Below are 21,127 nucleotides of genomic sequence, written 5' to 3' on the forward strand. Positions count from 1 at the left end.
TTTCTTTTGATATAGGTCATGACTGTTCAATACGTTTATGGAACCTAGAAAGTAAGACGTGTATCCAAGAGTTCACAGCTCATCGGAAAAAGTTTGAAGAATCAATTCATGATGTAGCTTTCCACCCATCCAAATGCTATATAGCCAGTGCTGGGGCTGATGCACTGGCTAAAGTCTTTGTATGACACAATGCATCATCTTCATCTTCTAGCTCTTTATAAATAATCAACTGCACAAAAGAGATACAGAAGACCGGGGCAAGAGTCAACCCATCCAGCCCTTTTGTTCTGCTGAAGGAGCACAGAGAACATTTGTTAAAGTATAGTTTTGCAATTCGTTTTCTAAAACTAAGGTTTGTTCAGGTTGCTGCAAGCTCAGCTGAATCTGTGAGCCTGAAAACTTTAAAATTTTTCCCAAAATAGGAGCTTTTATTTCTGAGGTTGTTCTAATTCGCTAGGCAGGCCTGAGCGAAGAACATAGGTTTAGCTTGCCCCTATTGAGTAAATAGGGCACATTATAAGGGATAATTAAAAAGGTTGATGGCTGGGAATGAGTAGAGGAAGAGTGGAAATTTAGACCTAGTTCTCCCCTGAGAAATCTTGTTAAACATATTAGGTAGTCAAAACAGTAATCTTTATCATATCTGCTGTACTAACCCCTATGTGCATAATGACCAGGCAGTGTTAAAATGCATTTTTAATTTAGCTCTCCTTTCAACTGTTCTCATGAAGCACCTGGGAAAACATTTTACCTATTAGAGGGAAAAAAAGAAATGCAATAACATGTTAAATATATTATTATTCAGAAATGCTAAACAAATATTTAGTTTTTAAGCAGATTTCTATATTGTATTACATTTTTGAAAATAGATTTGGTACCATTCTAAAGTTTAGCTGTCAAAAACACTCACCATTATGAAGAATAGTTGATAGAGTCTGCTTTTACTAAAAGATTTAACTTATTCAGGTTTAAGATTCTGTTTATTTTTAATGGCAAGCAGGTCATATCTTTATAATAATTTCTGTTAATTTTAAAATTCATTTTATTCATGTGATGTTTATAGTACCAGAGTGATTATTTCCTATCAATGAAATCTTACCTTTCAGTGGTTGAAAAGCTGGAAGTTATTTGCAAGTACTTATTTATCAAAACCCACATAACCATGCTTCAGATGATCTCTACTGTTTCTTCTTTGTCTCTTACATTCAAATTATCTGACACCTACCAAAAATAGTTAATAATTATTATGTTTTAATAGTCCAAAGGATATGTTTAACCTCAGGCAGCTGCTTTTGCAGAAGTACTAAATAAAGCAAATGTTTTTTGCCCCAGGAATTCCCTTATTAATATCTCCAAGAAGAAGAACCTCTTGGAAACCTGGATGGAATAGTTTGGTGTATAATATTGGTTAAAGCGTTCTTTCTTTCTTTCCCTCTCCCTACCCACCTCCAGTGTCTAATTGGAATACACAGCATGTTTTAGTAGGCAGTGAATCAATACTGTTTCTGGGGAAAACCATTCTTGAAGGACCAGGGTTCCCTAAGCGCACCTTACCTATGACCCACATATGGTCAACTCTTGGGATTTCCATGGCCCCACTGTCTGGACCCAGTATATAGACCTCATCCCTACAACTGTCTCACCTCTCCTCACACTCTTTCTTATTTGCCCAAAATGTCAGAGACCAATCTGGAAATTAGAAATAAGTTACTAATACCCAAATTTTCAGCAAAATGTATTTTTAATAGGCTCTCAAACTTAAAAAAAGTCCATATCCATAAATATTTAACCTTTTAATATAATTCCTACATTCCTATGCCCATGTATTCCATTAGCATAACAATGGCACTTCTGATAATATGTACATCTACTACTCCCTGAAGAAGTATTATCACGATAGTGTCAATCAACAGCTTTTCTTTAAAATTTCTGCTTATCTGCCTCTGGAATTCTGTAGTATACAGGCAAGTTTTCTTTAAAGACCTGTGTTAAATTTGCCTAATTGATATACAGATATGCTTTAATATTTTGACACAGCTACCTTGTCATTTCATCTGTGCTTTGGTTCACAGTGGGCTCAAGGGACTCCTTTGTGTATTCAAATGATTTGACCTGGATATGAGCTACCAGTTAAATGTTTATATTCCCATGCAGGTATAGAATTCCACATTGTGTTTGGCGAATTCCTCTTTTGATTGTTCACAAAGTAAATAAATGATGTTGCTGACCTAACATTTGTAGTAGGATACTGGAAAATTCCAGTCAGGTGCTCTTAATTGGCAGATTTGTGATGGATGACTACAGGCTATTGTTCTACCAATTATTGCTTTAATTACTTTCCAAGGTCCGCAGTGGCTGCTTTCCTTCTGTCACTGGAATTCTCAAAACCAAGCCACTCTCTTCACCTGCGTTTTATGCCGCATGGTTGAAATGCATTTTTCTGTTAGTAAGTAGAAAACAACCATGAGATATGTAGACCGTAGTGCAAATGATGGAACTGTTGAAAGTTCCTTAGAAAGCCAGTGCTGTGCTCTTGGAGATTGTACCCAAAAACAGAGATTCTTCTCCACTAGCACTGTTATGATCTCAGTGTAGAAATGAGGCAAAGCTGTCTTCCAACCAGATAGAAGCATATATATGTGTCTGAATTTTCCCTCAGTTTATCAAAAATTCAATGAAAATTGACAAAATGAACAAATTCCAGATTTGAACAGTCACTGAAATGCTGTCATAGTGCTTCATTTGTAAATATTTTGTATGAAATGTATTGGAATAGTATGGAAATCAGCAGGAGATGTGGGTCCCTGCCTTATCTTCACATGCTATGGATACATCTCTGGGAGCTTGCAGCACCCTTCTCAAAACTCAGCTGTCATATGGAGCTCATTTGCTACTTGAACCATAGACAGGTATTTAACATAAGTGATATAATGACCTTCAGTATTTTTCTATTGAACAAGTTTAGCAATTTTTGCCATTAAACAGATAATTAGTTATGCAAAGTATTTAGCTTTTATAATCATTTTAGTTATGACTAAAAGGGGGGGAATTGAGCTGCATCACTGATAACGAACTTTGTGAGAAATTTTTTGTTTATCTGACTTTCATTCCTTCAGTATTCTTGCTATAAATTTCTTTGGGAGATAATGATGAAGATTTATTTGAAAATGTCTAAAATGTATGTATATTTTATAAATATATATTATATATATTGTAGGAATATATATAATATATATAGACTATATATATATATATATATATATAAAACCATAGGTGCATTTTACTGTTTTGTATGTTCATTTTTGGAGGTAGTGTACACAGCAGGTAATGACGAGTATGATGAGTGTTGTGCTGTTTGCTTTTGCAGTATAATATATAGTTCTAAATGTTTAAATTACTGTATATACTATATTCATTATAGGCTAGCATGCTTGTTTTAAAGACTGTCATTCTAGTTTATTAAAATCTGAATGTAAGAAAACCTGACTATTCAAATGTGAATTGAAAAGTATTCCATTCTCAGTACTGAACTATTTCCATTGAACATTCAGGATTTTTGACAAAACAGATATCATCAAGAAGGCAATAGCTAGAGAAAGAGAGGTGCCTTTAAAAAAAAAAAAATACAAATGCAGCCTTACAGTGAGGATGAGGATTGAGTTTCTTTGTGGGGGAAGGGGTATGAGAGCGAGAGAGAGGGAGAGAGAGAGAGAGAGAGAGAGAGAGAGAGAGAGAGTGTGTGTGTGTGTGTGTGTGAGTGTTTGCCAATCTGTGAAGGTCCTGATTTGTGACCATCAATGTCTTTTTAATGTATCTGTTCAACTTCTAGGACTTCAGGGGACATTTCATGCGCTGTCTTCGTGCTCTTCTGAGCACCATAGTACTTTCCAAGAATTTTGAATGTGAATTCCTAGAAATTTCAGTAGAGAAGAAAATGGCTCTTCTTTCATTGTAAGTCAAGTTCAGGTAGTAGGAGAAATTATTGATTCACCAAAATTATGGGATCTCATGAACGTTGGCTAAGTAAATGTAATTTTTAAAGGCTCACTTTTTTAGCACTTCATATATTTCCCCTTTACACAAGAGCATGTCATGATTCTTATGTGATGAAGATTCAACTAGTAAAAAATCATTTTTAATGATTTTTAAACACCTGAACTAGTTAAAATTCCACCTAAGAATAGTATTTAAATGGCATCTTTCATATCTACCTCTTTGTCATTGCTGCCATTTTTGACTCAAGCAAATCTTTATGACATCTAAAATAATGGTTGGATGCAATTTAAAAATCTGTGTTGGTGCTTTTCTCAGGCTTTGTCATTTAAGTTATATTGAACAAAGATGTCACAAATCAGATTGAAAGGCTTAGAATTAATTTTGATTTTCTTTTGAAAGAACTGCATAAAATTTATCGTCAATGTTGATAGTGAGTTGGAGATAGTCTCTGGTTAGTATATGTCTGTGTGATGCTTTCAGCCAAGAGCCGAACTGTTACTGATTTACATGGGAAAAGAGCTCTTAAGTATAATTTTCTTCAGCTTACTTTATTCTTTGAAAGCTATTTCAAGGCTATTAAGTACCTAATCATTAATTTTATTTACTCAGAAGTTGCCTCTGTTACTGTGTTGTTTAGTTATTTATATAATTGCATTATTTTGTTTAACACTGGGATTCAGGTTGTACAAAAGTAGTAGCTGACAGAAATTGTATGTATATTTTTCTGAAACGTATCAATTCCTTCAGTTCATTTTAGAAGAAGGTCCAGAAAACTAACATATCTGTGTTTAAAAAACAAAGGACAGATCAGGTCCTTGGTAGATGATTTGAATCATTCTACTTTTGCCACTGAAAGTTTTTTAATTGGCTATATATCCATCATCCAACTGGATCTCAGTGTCATTGTAAAGGATGCCGGGTTCACAGAGTATTAAACAGATTGCATCTTTTTTTTTTAATCCAAAAAAAAAAAAAAAAGCGAATATAAAGCCAAACAGAGATCTCTCGATCCCACTTATTTATTCTAGGAGTATTCCTGAAGTGGTGCTTAAGGGTCAGAATTTTCTGGATCTTTGCTAGCCAAGCTTTAGATTTGATTTAACTGGGACCACATGCCTGTCATCCCTTGGATGCAAATTAGAAAGTTCATTTTAATTTATATTAACTGTAATGTCTGCCTGGGTTTTTAACAGGCTGTGAACCAGTGAGTGCCTTGTTAACGTAGAATGATTTTTCCCTGGTTGTGTGTTAGCTCCTCTCTGAAAATGTCTTAGAGAATGGTATTTTAGTTGACTTGTAGAGAGCTGCTAAATTTGGTGTCATCAGCAATCAGAAAGCCTTCAGTCTACCACATTACCACCCTCCGTACTTTCTTTTCATTGTTTGGCTGAAGTTTGCCTCTTGTGAGAAACAAATACAACCCCCTTCTCCACACCGCTTTTTTCCAATCCAGATTAAGAGGTATCCCCTATACGTATCCCAACTATATGATCTAATACCTGTTTTTAGGAGGAACCACTTCTGGTTTTGTAATCCAGAAGGATTACAAATCCTGTAATCTACTGGTTATTTTATGGCTTCTCCACTTCAGTTTACTAGAGCTGACCTCAGGGCATCATCAGTTCAGATTCTTCAATAACTCCTTTTCTCCACACCCCTTCACCCCTCCAACTGGTGATCCCTGGGCCAGATTGTTTGATCTTCAGGTATTTTAAAATTTAGGTGTAATATCAATTAATGTAAATTAATCCAAATGCTAATTTTTGTGGTGCAAGAAGTTTCTTTTGTAAATTCAGGGTATGGATAAGCTAATTAAGATATCCTTTTTTGGTGGCTCTAAGTGTATTATTTGTTTTTAAATAAAGTGTACAAATATAGATAATGTGCTATAGGTGTCTCATGAATTGAAATATTTGTCAGATTTGGAATCTAGTGGGTTTGCAGTTAAAATACTTTAATACAACCTGATTTTGTTTTGGGGGTTAGGTAGTAAAGGGGTGCAGAGAAATAAAAGTGTATTAGACAAAGTAGGTGTGAATCCAAAGTAATGAACCGATCTTAATTATTGATTGTAAGGAAGGTGGAGAAATTTATCATTATAGAGAGTTTGGGGCTTTGTAAAACCAGTAAAATTAAAATACCCCACACGATTGGATCATGATACTTTCAGGGACATGTATATTTTTTCTCAAGTGTTCAGTTACATAATTTAAAAAATTACACATACACATGTAAATTTAATGTGCTTTTATTTTTTCTTTGTTTGGCTACTTAACAGGCAAGCATAAGCCTTCTACCCCTTGCTCCTTCAGATCAACATTATTTTTCAAGGGCTTCTGCTCAGAACTCACTGTCTCTTTGTTCCAATCTGGAGCCACAATAATATATAGAATCTAAAAGGTACCGCTTCTGGTGTCCTTGAAACTATCCACTGTTCTATGATGTTTCATATGCTGCTGTAGTAATAAGTGTTCTATTCTTTGGTATGTACACATTTTTCAGTAGTGTCAGAAATGTCCCTTTTGTCCCTTGTAATGAGAACTGAGACGTGATTTGCTGGAGTTGTTTTAGAGTCATCTAGCTCAGAAGGTCAAGAGGACTCCAGAAGTTTTTCAGGGATTGATGGACCCTCTGGGGTCAGCCCAGGTTCAGAATGGTATTCTAACCTGCTTTAGGTTTCCCAAGGGCACCACTGAGGTTTTGAAGGGTCCTAGGTTGTCCTGGCACTTAGAGTATTCCCCAGGAACACCTGGAAATCTGGTAGCATCCAATGCTATAACCATAACACATCCCTCCACTTGTTACTTCTCAGTTACACCTGTCGTTTACAATGATGGGGACGCTCTAGCTCTGTGGAGAAGCACTGCCATGCAACTTTGAAAATTAGATTCCATATTTTCTGAAACACAAATTCTAATTTAGTATATTTTGTATACTTTCAAAACCAAACAATCCAAAACCCACCAAATGGAAAATTACTCATTTCAAGTTTCACTTAGATCTTACAAAACCCTAAGCCCTTTCTTATTCTTAGTTGTTATTAGACTAAAGGTAATGGTGTTTTTGGTCAGACTTGAAGAAGGATCTGACTATTTGGGAGAATAAAATCTGCAATATCTTTCCTACTGGAAGGGTCTGTTTCATAGAAAATTCTCTCATCCTTGGTTATTTAGCCATTCACCTTACAGGAAGACTGGTCCAGATGCTGACTCCCTTTTGACTTTTCCTGTGTGCCTCTTTAAAGAGTTAATTAATCCAGTGATATAAAGGAGAACCCACAGCAAAACACCTGTTAAATAGCACTTGGAGTACTAGAATTAGTATTATTAATTAACATGCCAAAGTTTTTCATGTCCTTATAAGATCCAGGGTGTGTATCAGGTTCCCAATCTATAACCTCAAACCAAAGATATTTTTGAATTACCTCATATAACAGCATCATCAAATTAAGGGTAATGGTAGGGAAACCCATCATTCACAAATGAGAATTCCCAAACTGAAAAACTTTCTTTAATTAAAAAAAAAAAACTGCATGCATGGAAAGCAAAATTTTATGTTAAGCATATGTTGAGAAAATAAGCAGCTTGTGGTTTATATAAAATGTGTTGAAATGTTAATGTATACTGACATCACCTACTCCTTCCTTATGGAAGTGGGACCAAGGCAGTAATTTTTCAGAAATAAATAAGATTAACTTACCTTAAAGCAAAAGAAACTCATCAGAAAGTTTTCTTTCGGTGCTGGATAACTTGGGTGAGGGTGTGGGGAAAGATGTATCACACTGAAAAGGAAAACACAGTTAGCCTCTGATCTGGACCCATCACCCATTGTCTTCCTTTCTCGTTAAAAGACTTGTAAAGATGACCTCTAAGAGACGTTTGGTCTGTAAAAGTGAATGGTTCCAGTTCTGGCTTTTTTGTCATTGATCCCTGTCATCTAAATTAAAGATTTTGGGGAACTACGTCAAAAGTATCCAGGAGTCCCCTGGTTAAAGTGTCAGACAGCATAACTTTTTATTATATTGTAGGAAGCTATATTAACATAGGCCCAGGTATGCTGTGTCATCTGCATATGTCAGAATGAAAACCAGACATGTAAGAAATGTCCTAATGTAGCCAAGTGGTAATCTCATGAAAAGATAGAATCATTTTTATAGAATGAGTTCTGTTGTTTTGAATGACTTTGTGCTTTTAGAAGCATTTGTTAAAATATTTACATATTTTTCTACAAGCTTTGAGCCCACATATTTCAGAATATCCTATTGATGGAATTATTTCACTCAGTGTGTATTTTAGAAAAAGAACGCAATGGTCTCACGTATCTTTTTGCAGTAATTTATGGATAACACGCCTGACCCCTGCTCCCCACCAATACTCAAGTGCCATGTAGGAATTCTTTCATATGTGGTAAATATCTTAGTATTTTGCTGACTGGAAAAGCAGTATTTTTATACATAGCTTGCAGGTAAACCATGGAGCCTTGTGCATCTGATAAATGTTGAAATGAATGGAAAGTTAAGATAGAGCATGTATACCATGTAAGTAATGTTAATAGTGTCCCCTCAGAGCTAACAAGGATAAGGTTAGATTCTGCCAATTGCCATTCACAGATTTTGAAAGTATGTTTGTTTAGCCAAAATACCATTTAACAATCAGTTCGTTTAAGAGGAAACTTTTTCAATGAAATAGTACCTGTTCAGTTTCCTTGTATATCTCAGGGTCAGAAGAAAGGAGGTTTTTCCCCAACTCTGAAACATTCAGACTTTCTTTTATTCCTTTGATCAGCCTTTTAAACAAGCAGGACAATAAGCTCCTTATTTCTCATTGTCGTAGGATACCTAGGAATATATATCTGATGATTAAATTAAAAAAAAATAAAACTTGCAAGCAGACTTTTTTCTCTTAGAAACGTCATTGCTTTCTGGAGGCATAAACAATTTTACTTTTGAACTTGAAGGTTGTAGATCAAGGCAGTTTTATACCCTTGATGTATGCAAGTTATATACAGCTTGTCTCTGCAGATAATCACATTTTGTGTGAATTTTAGAATTGTTTTGGGAGTACAAAGATTGTCAAGGAATATACTGTAAGTCTAATTTACATACATATCTTTCAAAACCTTGTGGATTTTTTTTTTTTTTTGAGGCATGAGGAGCAGGTAGTGATGAGTTTTATTCTGAATGCTTTGATTCTAACCCCATTCTTAACTCAGATTTTACATATTAGGTATTGCTCACTTGTCACCTAAAAAATAAGAGTTGATGGTTATTTGTTTGCTGCTGTCTCTAAGCTCCTTGAGGCAGGGACCATATTTGATTTTCTTATATTCCTCAACACTTCTCCTGGTGCCTTATAGAAAGTACTCGATAAATATTTATTGGTTGAGTGATCAGAGAACACGTTTTGAAACTCTAAATCTATCCAGATCACCAAAAACAAAGGAAAAGAAAAAAGCATCCCTGCCAGTCCCTTGGCAAACTCAAATGTATTTAGGTCTGTGGAGCTGACGCTAAGATTGAGGTCTGCACCCTCCTTGGGGAGGAATTTGGACCTCATCTGAAAGGGGGCAACAGGATGCCCAAGGCAGCACCCTCTTCTGCTACGCACTTCCGGTTTTGACTGCTTTGGAACTGAGCAGAGCATGTGGGGGAGTAGGGGATCTCTCTAAGCTCTGTTGTGGTATCCCTTCTGTCCCCTATCCTCCTGAACACCAACCCACTGGCCTCTGATCCCTTGACGGGGAACTCTCCAGCCTGGAACCTAACCCTGCCTTGACTGTCTTGGGCCCAGACAGGGTCCACCAATCTTTTCCCTTGTGACCCTCAGATGGTCCTGCTCTTCCTGACTGGCATTTTTCTCCAAAGAGGTAGGAAGCTTCTCCCAGTAGAAGATTGTCAAGCAAGACATTTCTCTGGGGAGCTTGCTTTGGAGTTGAAGAGTCTGGGACAGAATCCCTCAGGATGTTCTTAGGGCTGATTCTGTCTTGAAGATTTGATGGTAATTGTCTGAATGTTTATTACCTCTCCTAGGAATAGTTCTGTGTTGTCTTGGTGTGCTGCTGCCACTCCAGCAGGGCCCAGGAGGCTTGAGACCTTGAGCTGAACAACTTAATTGTTTCAGGAACACTAGTTAGGGACAGGGTATTTATATTTAACAGTCAAATGACTTTTAAATCATTAATAGAATCATCAACAGAGTGGTGAATTATGTGACTATGAAATATTCAACTAAATAAATCTCAAAATAATATTAAACCTATATATTATGTAAGAACTGTTATCTCTTTTTTAATTATTGAAACATGATTCCTTTACAGTCAGTACAGCACAGAGGAAAGAACAGGATTTTGGCCTGGGCACAGGACATTTATTGGCCATGAGACTTTAGATAAACTAATCTGAGTTGGTTTTTCATGTACAAAATGGGTATTATAGATCTGCCTACTTAGATTGACTTGAGATAATAGATATATAACACCTGATAAAATGTCAGGCAGTAATAAGTATCAAAGAAATAACTATTATTCACTCCCTGAATTCAGTCTTCTTATCATGTAATTCTGTCACACTCCTGATAGCTTCTGAAATACCAGGTTTTTTAGGAGAAATCAGGTTAAAATGAACATCAAGAGGAGCCCTTAAATTATACATAAAATATTAGTTTCCTCAATAGTTGAGTGCCTGCTATGTGCCGGAGAGTTCTAGGTGCTGGCGTTCAGCAGTGAACAGATAAAATCCTTTACCTGCAGCTGGCATTATAGTTGGGGAAAACAAACAACAAATAAGTAAAATACATTGAATATTAGTGATAAGTACTGAGGAAAAACAAAGGGAAGGGAGATGATTTGATGTTAGATTAAAAGAGTGATACAAATTAATAGTACTATAATTTAAGTTAATACAGTTAAAAGAACATCACAAAAGAGCAATAAATGAAATAATAAAGATGCATAATGGCAAAACTAATCATATCCCGCCACACCATTTCACTCCCACCTCCCTTGTAGCAGCCTGATGTATCTATTCTTATTCCTACAAATATGTATACACAAACATTACATACAGGGTTTTGTCTTTTTCTACAGTTACTCTGCAACTTCTAAAATGTAATGTATATTGTGAGCCCCTTACAAGTCTATACATATATAATTGCTTTTAAATTTCTTAATATACACACACAGTTTTATATAAAATGAGATTTTTTGGGTGGGTCAGTTTGCTTTAAATGGGATCATACATATCCTCTGCATCTTTTCTTATCCAACAATGTATGATAAAAATCCCTCCAAGTCTGTCTTATAGCTCTTACTCTTTTTAGTGCTGGGTAATACTGTATGATGATGAAGAGGTTATTAAACCTCTTCCATATTGATGGGCATTTACTTTGTCACCATGTTTTTACTATTATGGTAACTGTGCCTGTGCACATATTCATGACCATGATGGTTTTACTTCTGTGGAATAGATTCCCTGGAGTAGGATTGCTGGGTTAAGGGGTATGTCGATTTAAAATTTTTAAATAAATGTTGACAGGTTGTCTCCCAAAAAGGCTGGGACAATTTATATTTCCATCAGTAAATATACAAAAATACTGTTACCCTTTATACCCATTAGCAAAAGCTGTTGTAGCATTTAAAAAAAAGAAAAGGAAAGGAAGAAAAGCCTGGTGGTGGGTATAGTGATTTCGCAGTGTTTTTTTCTTTGCATTTTCATTACTACTGTAAATCTGGAAAACTTTCCATATGTTCTTTGGTCATTTGGATTTCATTCATAATTTACTTATTGTGTTAGTTTTCTATCTCTGCATAACAAATTACCACAAATTTAACAGCTTAAAACAGGACCCACTGATTATCTCATGGTTCTGTGAACTTCAAGGAGGCTTTGATTGGGCTCTCTATTTAGTTTCCAATAAGGCTGGAATGAAGGTGTGTGCCAGGCTGGGCTCTTAGCTGAAGGCTCTGGGGAAGAATTCACTTCCAAGCTCATACATGTTGGCAGAATTCGCTTCCTTGGGATTGTAGGATGGTTGCAAGATGGAGGTCTCTGTTCCCTTGCTGACTGTCAACTAGGGTTGTTCTCAGCTCCTAAAGGCTACCCTCCAGCCCTTGCACGTGGTCCCCTCCATCTTCAAAGCTAGCAGGCATTCATCGAATCCTTCTCATGTTTTGACTCTTTGTTTTCTGCTACCAGCCTTTTTAAAGGGCTCATGTGACTAGGTTAGGTCCACCCAGATAATTTCTGTATGTTAAGGTCAACTGGTTATATCCTTAGTTACATCTGCAAAGGCCTTTGCCCTGTAAGTGTAGCATTATCATAGGAGTAACACCAGGGGCAGAGATCATGGGGACCATCTTAGAATTCTGCCTACCATAAATATTCATATTTTTATTTGTACCTTTATATTCATTTTAATTTTTATTCATATTTTTGCTCATGTTTCTATTGTGTTTGTCTTTTTATTTAGTTTGTAGGAGCTTTTTGTATATTAAGCCTTCCTACTCTTGGTTGCAAACATTTTTTTCTAACTCTTCTAAGCTGTCTATTAACCACATTAATAAGTACTTTTTCCATAGAAAACTTAGCCATTTGGATTTCACTCTTAAGGTGAATTGCATATTTGTATTTTTAAATTCACATTTAAAATTTTAATTCATTTTTATTCATTTTTATATTTCATTTTAATTAACATTTCGCCCATATTTGCAGTCTTTTAAAAAAAATTATAAGTGCTCTTTGTGTATTATAAACTCTTTCTCTTATTATTTGCAAATTTTCTCCAGATCTTTGATTTGTCTATTGACCATATTTATAATATCTTTTCTCATTCAAAACTTTATATTAGTATATATCCTATATATTATTTTATTTTTCAAAATACAGACATTTGTGAATATATAAACATTTTGAAGTATTCTGTATTGTTTAAGGTCTTCACCCCTGAGTGGCATGTATAGTCTCCTGGAATGGCTTCTGCATTTTATTTATTTATTTTTAATTTGTCTACTCCATTTGGAATTTGTTTTTGTATACAATGCAAGCTATGGATGCAACTTTACTTTCTTCCGAGTGAGTTGCCAATTGTTCTAGCACCCTTTATTAAATAAACTATCTTTTCCCAATGAATTGAAACACCAACTTTGTCGTATATTAAATTTTCACATATGATGAGATTTACTTCTCAATATGCTATTCTGTTTCACTTCTAGTTCTCTTTACATATGGCAGTATCATATGGATTTAATTACAGTGGATTTCTATTCTGTTTGTGAACAGTGGTTTTATAAAATGATCAGGCAGAACATTTTTCTACCCCACACGCCTGCCTACTGTTCTTTTTACTACTTTTCTTGGCCATTTGAAATTTGTGATCACTTTATCCAGTTAGGGGTTGAAATTGCATTAAGTTTTCAGATTAATTTTGGGAAATTTGACATATGATATTGTCTTCTAAGAACTAAGAAAATTGTATCATTTTCAGTTTGCTCAGGTCTTGTCTATAGCTTTATAGTAAGATTTGAGAGTTTTCTTCATTCGAGTCTTGCATCTTTTTTATTAAATGTATTCTTATTTCTTAGCCTTTTGGTCATTACTGTGAATGGATTCTTTTTTCCATTTGCATTTCTAAAGTCTTATTATAAAAAAAGGAAAAGCCTGTATTTTTCTGTGTACTTATCTTGTATACAACTTTACTATATATACTTGCTAAATTTTCTCATTAATTTCAGCAGTTTTCACTAGAGTCTCTTGGAATTTGTAGAAATATAATGGTGACACAAAAATAATTCAGCATTTTTTGCAATGTTTGACAGATTCTTTTCTAGAATCTTTATTGTCTGTAAACTCCATCATAGTGTTGAGTGATAACAGTGATAGCAGGCATCTCTGTTAATTGATTTTAGCAAAAATAGTTTGAGTATTTAGTTATTTAGAATATTTGTGTTGCTACTTGGTAAATGATCTTTATCTTATTTAAATACATTCTTTCCTGTTTTACCAAGAGATTCTGTTAGGTGTAGCTGCTGATTTTATCAAATGCCTTTTCAGCATCTTTTGATGTGGTCATGTGTTACTTTCTTTTAATCTATTAACTAGCTGGATTATGTGTGGAGTTGCTGACATGAAACCACTCTTTTCTCCTTGTAATAAAGCCTGCTTGGTCATAATGTGTTATTCTTTTCTTATAAATCAGTATTCCAGTTGCTAATCTTTTATTTAGAACTTTAGCATGAATGTTCATAAGTGAGATTAGTCTGTAGATTTTAGTGGATTATTTTATTAGGTGTAAAAAATAATGCAGGTTGGCAAAATATGGGAGTAATCAGAAGGTTCATCCACTGCTGGTGAGAATGCAAATTTTTTCAAATATAGTTTCCAATTTATTGGAAAACCATTCGGCAGAATCTACTAAAGTGAAAATATTCATACCATGGAATCTAGTAATTCTGCTTCTAGGCATACACCCAATAAAATGCATACATATGTTCACCAAAAGATATGTTTTAGAATGTTTATAGCAACACTACTAGTAATAGCCTCAAACCTGAAACTACCTAAAAGTCCATCCACCTGTAGAATGGATAAATACATTTTTGTGTGTTCGTACAATGGAATACGATCCAATGAGAATGAACAGTTTGTAACTGTGTGCAGCATATGGATGAATCTCAGAAGCATTATGATCAGCCTAAAAAGCCAGATATAAAAGAATGCTATATGCTTTCCTTCATATAAAGTACAAAAACAGGCAGAACTAATCTATGCTGTTAGAAGTCAGGAAAGTGGCTATCCTCAGTGGGAGGTAGGCAGGGGAGGAGACAGTGTCTGAAAGGAAGTCTGAGGGGGACTTCTGGAGCGCTGGTAATGTTTTGTTTCTTTATCTGAATGCCTGTTTACGGTGCATTGTTAATGAAAATCCATCTAACTTACATGTACACATTTTTTTTCAATAAAAAGTTTTTAGAATAATGCTGTTTCATAAAATGAATTGGGGAGATTTTCATCTTTGTCTATGGTTTAGAATTGTTTAAATATGAGATCATTGAAATTACCTGTTAAAGATTAGGAGGAACTTGGCTGAGAAATCTTTTGATCCCGAGGCCTTCTTTATTGTGTAGGACTGTCTCATGCATTTTGCCTCCCTAGCTCTTGGCTATATACACATATACACGTATATTAAGGTTTATTGCTCACCCCTATTTCCCTCTGCTTCCTTTATTTTCCTCTACATTGAAGTCTGTCTTCTAATTAATATCTTGTTTGGTTCTTAGTATTTTCCTCAGGTGGGGTAATATACTCTCTGAATCTCTGGTAAGCCACAGTTCTTTTTTCATCCTAATAGGTAAGTGATATCTTGGTTGGGTATAATATTTGGGATTACAGCTCTGTTTGTCCAGTGGCCTAAAATACATCATATTCTTAGTGTTGCAGTTGAGATGTGTGATGCTAATCAGAATCTTTTTGCTTCACATGTCACTTGCTCTTTTTGTCTGGAAGTAATTTAAAAAAATTCTTCTGGTTAAGGAATTAATTTTGACCTATGATTTGAGACAGTTTTCCACTTTCGGGCCACAAATTCCCATCTCATGCATGACCTTTCTCCTTTCCTTTTGTTTTTTAAGTTTCAGGGACTCTTTTGTGTATGTTTGTTGTAATTTAATCTACTTACATGGACCTAATTATTTTTGGAAGTTGTCCAACACATCCACAACCCTGTTTCACTGAAAACTTTTTCTGATCTGTTGGTTTTCCCCCATCTCTGATAACTTGGCTTCTTGTATGTGTTACTGTCTGTTCATAGGGCTCGGCTGCTAGGAACTATGGGTGTTCCAGAAGTGGTGGAAGACATGGCAATCTCTGCCCTGAGTACTAGTTGTTTGGAAGCAAATGGGTTGTCAGTGTGCTATGAAAGCCATGGAAGGAAGGCTTTCTGTGTCTAAGCCTCCCGATAACTCTTCCTGCCTCAGAGACATACAGAGGACTCAGTTCATCTCTTAGCTTCTTCTCACCTCCTTGGGGATTAGGATAATTAGTTATGCTCAAGTTGACCAGTGTCGCTTGCCACATGAATTGCAAATTGTGAAGATGCCCTACGTATATATGAAAGGCTCAGTTTTGAATGAAGCAAAAGTTACAACAAAGATGATAGCCTGGACTTCCCTGGTCGCACAGTGGTTAAGAATCCGCCTGCCAATGCAGGGGACACGGGTTCGAGCCCTGGGCCGGGAAGATCCCACATGCCACAGAGCAACTAAGCCCGTGTGCCACAACTACTGAGCCTGCGCTCTAGAGCCCGCGAGCCACAACTACTGAAGCCTGCGTGCCTAGAACCCGTGCTCCGCGACAAGAGAAGCCACCGCAATGAGAAGCCCACGCACCACAGCGAAGAGTAGCCCCTGCTCTCCGCAACTAGAGAAAGCCTGTGCTTAGCAGCGAAGACCCAATGCAGCCAAAGATAAATAAGTAAATTTATATATAAAAAAAAAGATGATAGCCTGTTCACTGTTGGACTCTATGATTATAAATGGTGAACGGTTCAAGCAAAAGAAGTACTCATTTTTCATACTGAATTCCCCGTGGCAACTTGAAGGACAAGGAAGAGAAAATTAAGGTACACCAAGAACTTGCTCAGAATCTCATCTGAAGATTCCTGGACCAGTAACTGAGGAAGTGTGTTACTCTTCCTCCATTGCCCTTACCTTTGAAAACTAACGACATCAATTCTTTTTTTCCCCTCTCCTCGAATCTCATTGCTGCATCCAAACCTCTCTTGTTTCCATGCCATTCGGAAGAGTGTGCAAAGTAGGTTGGTTTCTGATACTATACAGTCAGTGGACAAGTTCCCAAGAATTTGAAAACTCTTCTTAGGTACAAACATGTAAAACAAATGGCAAAGAATAATCTGGAATGAGTCATGAATACTAGCCACCTTATCTATCTTATTCCAAGTGCGTTCAGTCATTATTACTGGACCATTTGTTTTCAATATTCAGACAAAGTGCAGCCCTGCCAATTTGCTTTCTGTTTCTGTTTCAGCAAGGAGTGGAATTAGCCTTCATGCTTAAGAAAACCAAATAATGGCCTAAAAATTAGGGGTTATTCCTCCCCTATAATAAGAAGGAGGAGGTTATTGGCATTGGTTGTACATGTTCAAAATGTGAAGAAAGATCCAGGCTCTTTTTATTTCTCTTCTGCCATTCTTAGAATAATTTCATCTTTTTTTTTTTTTTTTTTGCGGTACGCGGGACTCTCACTGTTGTGGCCTCTCCCGTTGCGGAGCACAGGCTCCGGACGTGCAGGCTCAGTGGCCATGGCTCATGGGCCCAGCCGCCCCGCGGCATGTGGGATCCTCCCGGACCGGGGCACGAACCCGTGTCCCCTGCATTGGCAGGCGGACTCTCAACCACTGCGCCACCAGGGAAGCCCTCATCTATTGTTTGGCTTCAAGATGGCTCTCACAATACCAGTCATGTTGTACAAGTTCAAGGTAAGAAGAAGGTAAAAAGGGGGAAGGGCAGTACTAATTAGGACTTTTCTCCTTTTGACAGTAAACGAAATATTCCCAGAGGCGCTCCCTCTGGCAGACTTCCCCATGTATCTCATTGGCCAGAACATTGCCTCCCTACATTTAATGCATGTTGATAAAGTGAGTATCTCACGTTTTCAGCTTCTGGTGGTAGGCAATGGCAAGTGATAAGTCAATTTCAAATGGCTGTTAGGTTAGACAACAAACCTTTGTCTAGAAGGTTATCTCTAGATAACCTTAGAAGGGAATCTCCTTAGTCACTCATTTCTATTTTGCATTTCCCTTATCTTTCTCTCTCAATCTGATTGTGAAAGGTAAGATATGTAATTTGTAGACACTGAGTCCTAATATCCTGATATTCTAATATCTTGAAAATAATGTCTCCAGTCACCTCCCAAATGAGACATTTGCTTCCTCCATAGGACATCACAATCATTCTAATCTTGTTTGTCCATTCCCTGCTTTGAATACACTCATTCTCTGAAGAATGATCAAACATCAAAGCCTGGTAAGTAGGCTTCCTTTCACACAAATCTTGAAGAAATCTATCGTCTTACATATAGCCTTGAGTTTGTCCCAAGGTTGTTGTTTAAATTTGTTGTTTAAGGTTGTTTAAGTTTGATGTATGACTCTTCTTGCATTCTTTCTACCCCAAGAGGATTATCTTTTAAACCTTAGAAGAGGTTGGTTTGTTTTCCGGAAGATGCTAAAAACAACTTAAGAAATGCCATAAAAAATAAACATGTTTAGGCATAAATACTTTGAGCCAAGCAATTTTTTTTTTTTTTCGGTACGCGGGCCTCTCACCGCTGCGGCCTCTCCCGTCGCGGAGCACAGGCTCCGGACGCTCAGGCCCAGCGGCCATGGCTCACAGGCCCAGCCGCTCTGTGGCATGCGGGACCCTCCTGGACTGAGGCACGAACCCGCGTCCCCTGCATCGGCAGGCGGACTCTCAACCACTGCACCACCAGGGAAGCCCGAGCCAAGCAATTTGAAAAAAAAAAAACACACTCAAAACTTTCTAACCTTCTGATATAAAAGTGGACTTCCTTTGCTCTTTAAAATTAGACCAAGATGGAGTAACAGAGACCATATTTACACAACTTTTAAAAATAGAGAAAACAACAACAACAGTTTTCAGATATTGAACAACAGCACAAGACAGTAATCCCTGACAGAGGGGAAAACAAATTGTTGCCCCAGCTTTCTACCTCGAGAGACTGTCCATGACTCAGTACAGGGAGTTGCAACCCAGGCAGAACTGAGATTGTCTCTGTGAGTAGAAAAGATGGAGTTGAGAGTTTGGTGAGTCCAAAGGCAGCTAGAGTTTGCAGGGTGGAATATACAAGAGAGCTCTGGAGATCTCACCTGGGCCCTCCCCAAGTCTTCAGCTGCGTATAAGTATAAGCATGTGAGGAACATATCAGAAGCTGAAGAAAGAGTCACCCAAAAGGTACAGATAGAAAAATCCTATGATGTTACATACGGTTGGGAATAGCTCATGTTTCCACCAGGCATAGTGGAAATATAAAATTTGAGGCATTAGGTAAGAGGACTCAGAAGGGTATTATTGCTTCATGACTGTGAAAAAACTCAGCCCTAGGCTAAAGGTTGCTTTGGTTCTGCCATAAAGCTTAAACGTAAGACCTGAAAGGATCAAATTATTTTCAAGTAACTTAACTGTGACCCAGACAAAGCTCATATGTATACATATATGTATATAAATAAATTTATATATATATTTGTATATTTATTTAAATATAAAAGAATGTCTAGCACTCAACAAAGTAAAATTCATAACATTTGGGATCCAATTATCAGGTATGCAAAGTGACAGGAAAACACAACCCAAAATGAGGAGAAAATGTAATAAATTGAAAATGACTCAGAATTAATGCATATGATAGAATTAGTAAACAATGACAATTAAATGTTATAACTATACTGATACGCCAAAAGGCAGTGGAACAACATCTTTAAAGTACTGAAAAGAAAAAAAAATCCTGTCAACTTGAAATTCTGTACCCAGTAAAATTGTATTTCAAAAACAAAGGCATACAAGAGCCAAAAGTATTCATGAGTAACATATATTAACGCAAGTACTCAGGCAGAAGGAAGTTGATACTAGATGATAACAGAAAAAAAATATTCTTTTTAAATCACTTGAAATGATAATTTACAGTTTAAAGCAAAAAAAAAAATATACAGAGGGTTGTAAAATAAATGTAGAAGTAAAAATATGTGAGAACAATAACACAAAGACTGAAAGAGGGTAAATACAAGTATACTGCTGTAAGATTCTTATACTATGCGTGAAATTGTATAATATTACTTGAAGACAGACTGTGATAAATTATAGATGTATACTATTGAACCTAAAGCAACCACTTAAAAAAACATAGCTAATAAGCCAATAAAGGAGACAAAAGATAATAATAATACATATCCAGTTAATCCAAAAGAAGACAGAAGAAGGAAAAGAGTAACAAAGAACAGATACGACACATAGAAAACAAGTAACCAGATGGTAGATTTAATCCCAACAGTAGAAGTAAACTCATTAAACGTAGACCATTAAATGTAGATGGTCTAAACACCATAATTAAAAGGCAAGATTGACAGATTAGGTACAAGTAATGAGACCTTACCTACATTGAATGCTGTATACAAGAAATCCACTTTAAATAAAAAGACTCATATAGGTTAAAAGTAAAAGGATAGAAAAAGATATGCCATACCAAAAGAAAGCTTCAGTGACTATATCAGACAAAATGAATTTCAAGGAAAAGAATATTATCAGGGATAAAGAGGTTCATTTCATAAAGATTAAGAGGTCAATTCAAGAGAACACAACTCCTAAAAGTTTATGCACCTAATAGCAGAGCTTCACAATAAATGGAGGAAAAAACTGATAGAAAGAAGGGAGAAATAGACAAATCTACAATTTTGGTTGGCAATTTCAATACTCCTCTCTCAATAATTGATAGAACAAGGAGACAGAAAATTAGTCAAGATATAGAAGACTTGGGTAACACTACCAACCACGTTGACCTACTTGACATTTATAGAACATTCTACCCAACAACAGCAGAATATACTTTTTCCCCAAGTACCAAGAACATTTACCAAGATAGACCATATTCTGGACCATAAAACAAGTCTCAATAAATTTTAAAGGATTCAAGTCATACAAAGTATATTCATGGACCACAGTGAAATTAAATTAGAAGCCAATAAAAGAAAGATGTCTTGAAAATCCCCAAATATTTGGAAACTGAATAACACACTTATAAATAACCAAAGGGTCAAAGGAAAATTAAAAACTATTTAGACTGGCAAGGATGTGGAGCAACAGGAACATTCATTTATTGCTGGTGTGAATGTGAATGGTACAGCCACTGTGGAAGACAGTTGGGCAGTTTCTCACAAAACTAAACATGCGCTTAGCATATGATCTGGCAACATGCTCCTTGGTATTTACCCAACTGAGATGAAAGTTTATAATCACACAAAAACCTGCACAAGGATGTTTATAGAATCTTTATTCATAATTGCCAAAACTTGGAAGCAACCAAGATGTCTTTCAATAGGTAAATGGATAAATAAAC

The 21,127-nt window shown here is 36.2% G+C and overlaps 1 protein-coding gene across 2 annotated transcripts in view; it reads left to right on the forward strand.

Moving 5' to 3' along the window:
* Nucleotides 1-12,644, forward strand: part of STRN (striatin) — a 116,558-nt gene extending 103,914 nt beyond the window's left edge. For both annotated transcript variants that reach the window (XM_079940458.1, XM_079940459.1), the window contains one exon: nt 16-12,644. In XM_079940458.1, coding sequence (XP_079796584.1) covers nt 16-185 — 170 coding nt within the window. In that variant the 3' untranslated portion in view covers nt 186-12,644. The remainder of the gene's footprint in view (nt 1-15) is intronic.
* The last annotated feature ends 8,483 nt before the right edge of the window (nt 12,645-21,127 follow it).

This window comes from Stenella coeruleoalba, assembly GCF_951394435.1.
Source record: "Stenella coeruleoalba genome assembly, chromosome: 13".
Lineage (NCBI taxonomy): Eukaryota > Metazoa > Chordata > Mammalia > Artiodactyla > Delphinidae > Stenella > Stenella coeruleoalba.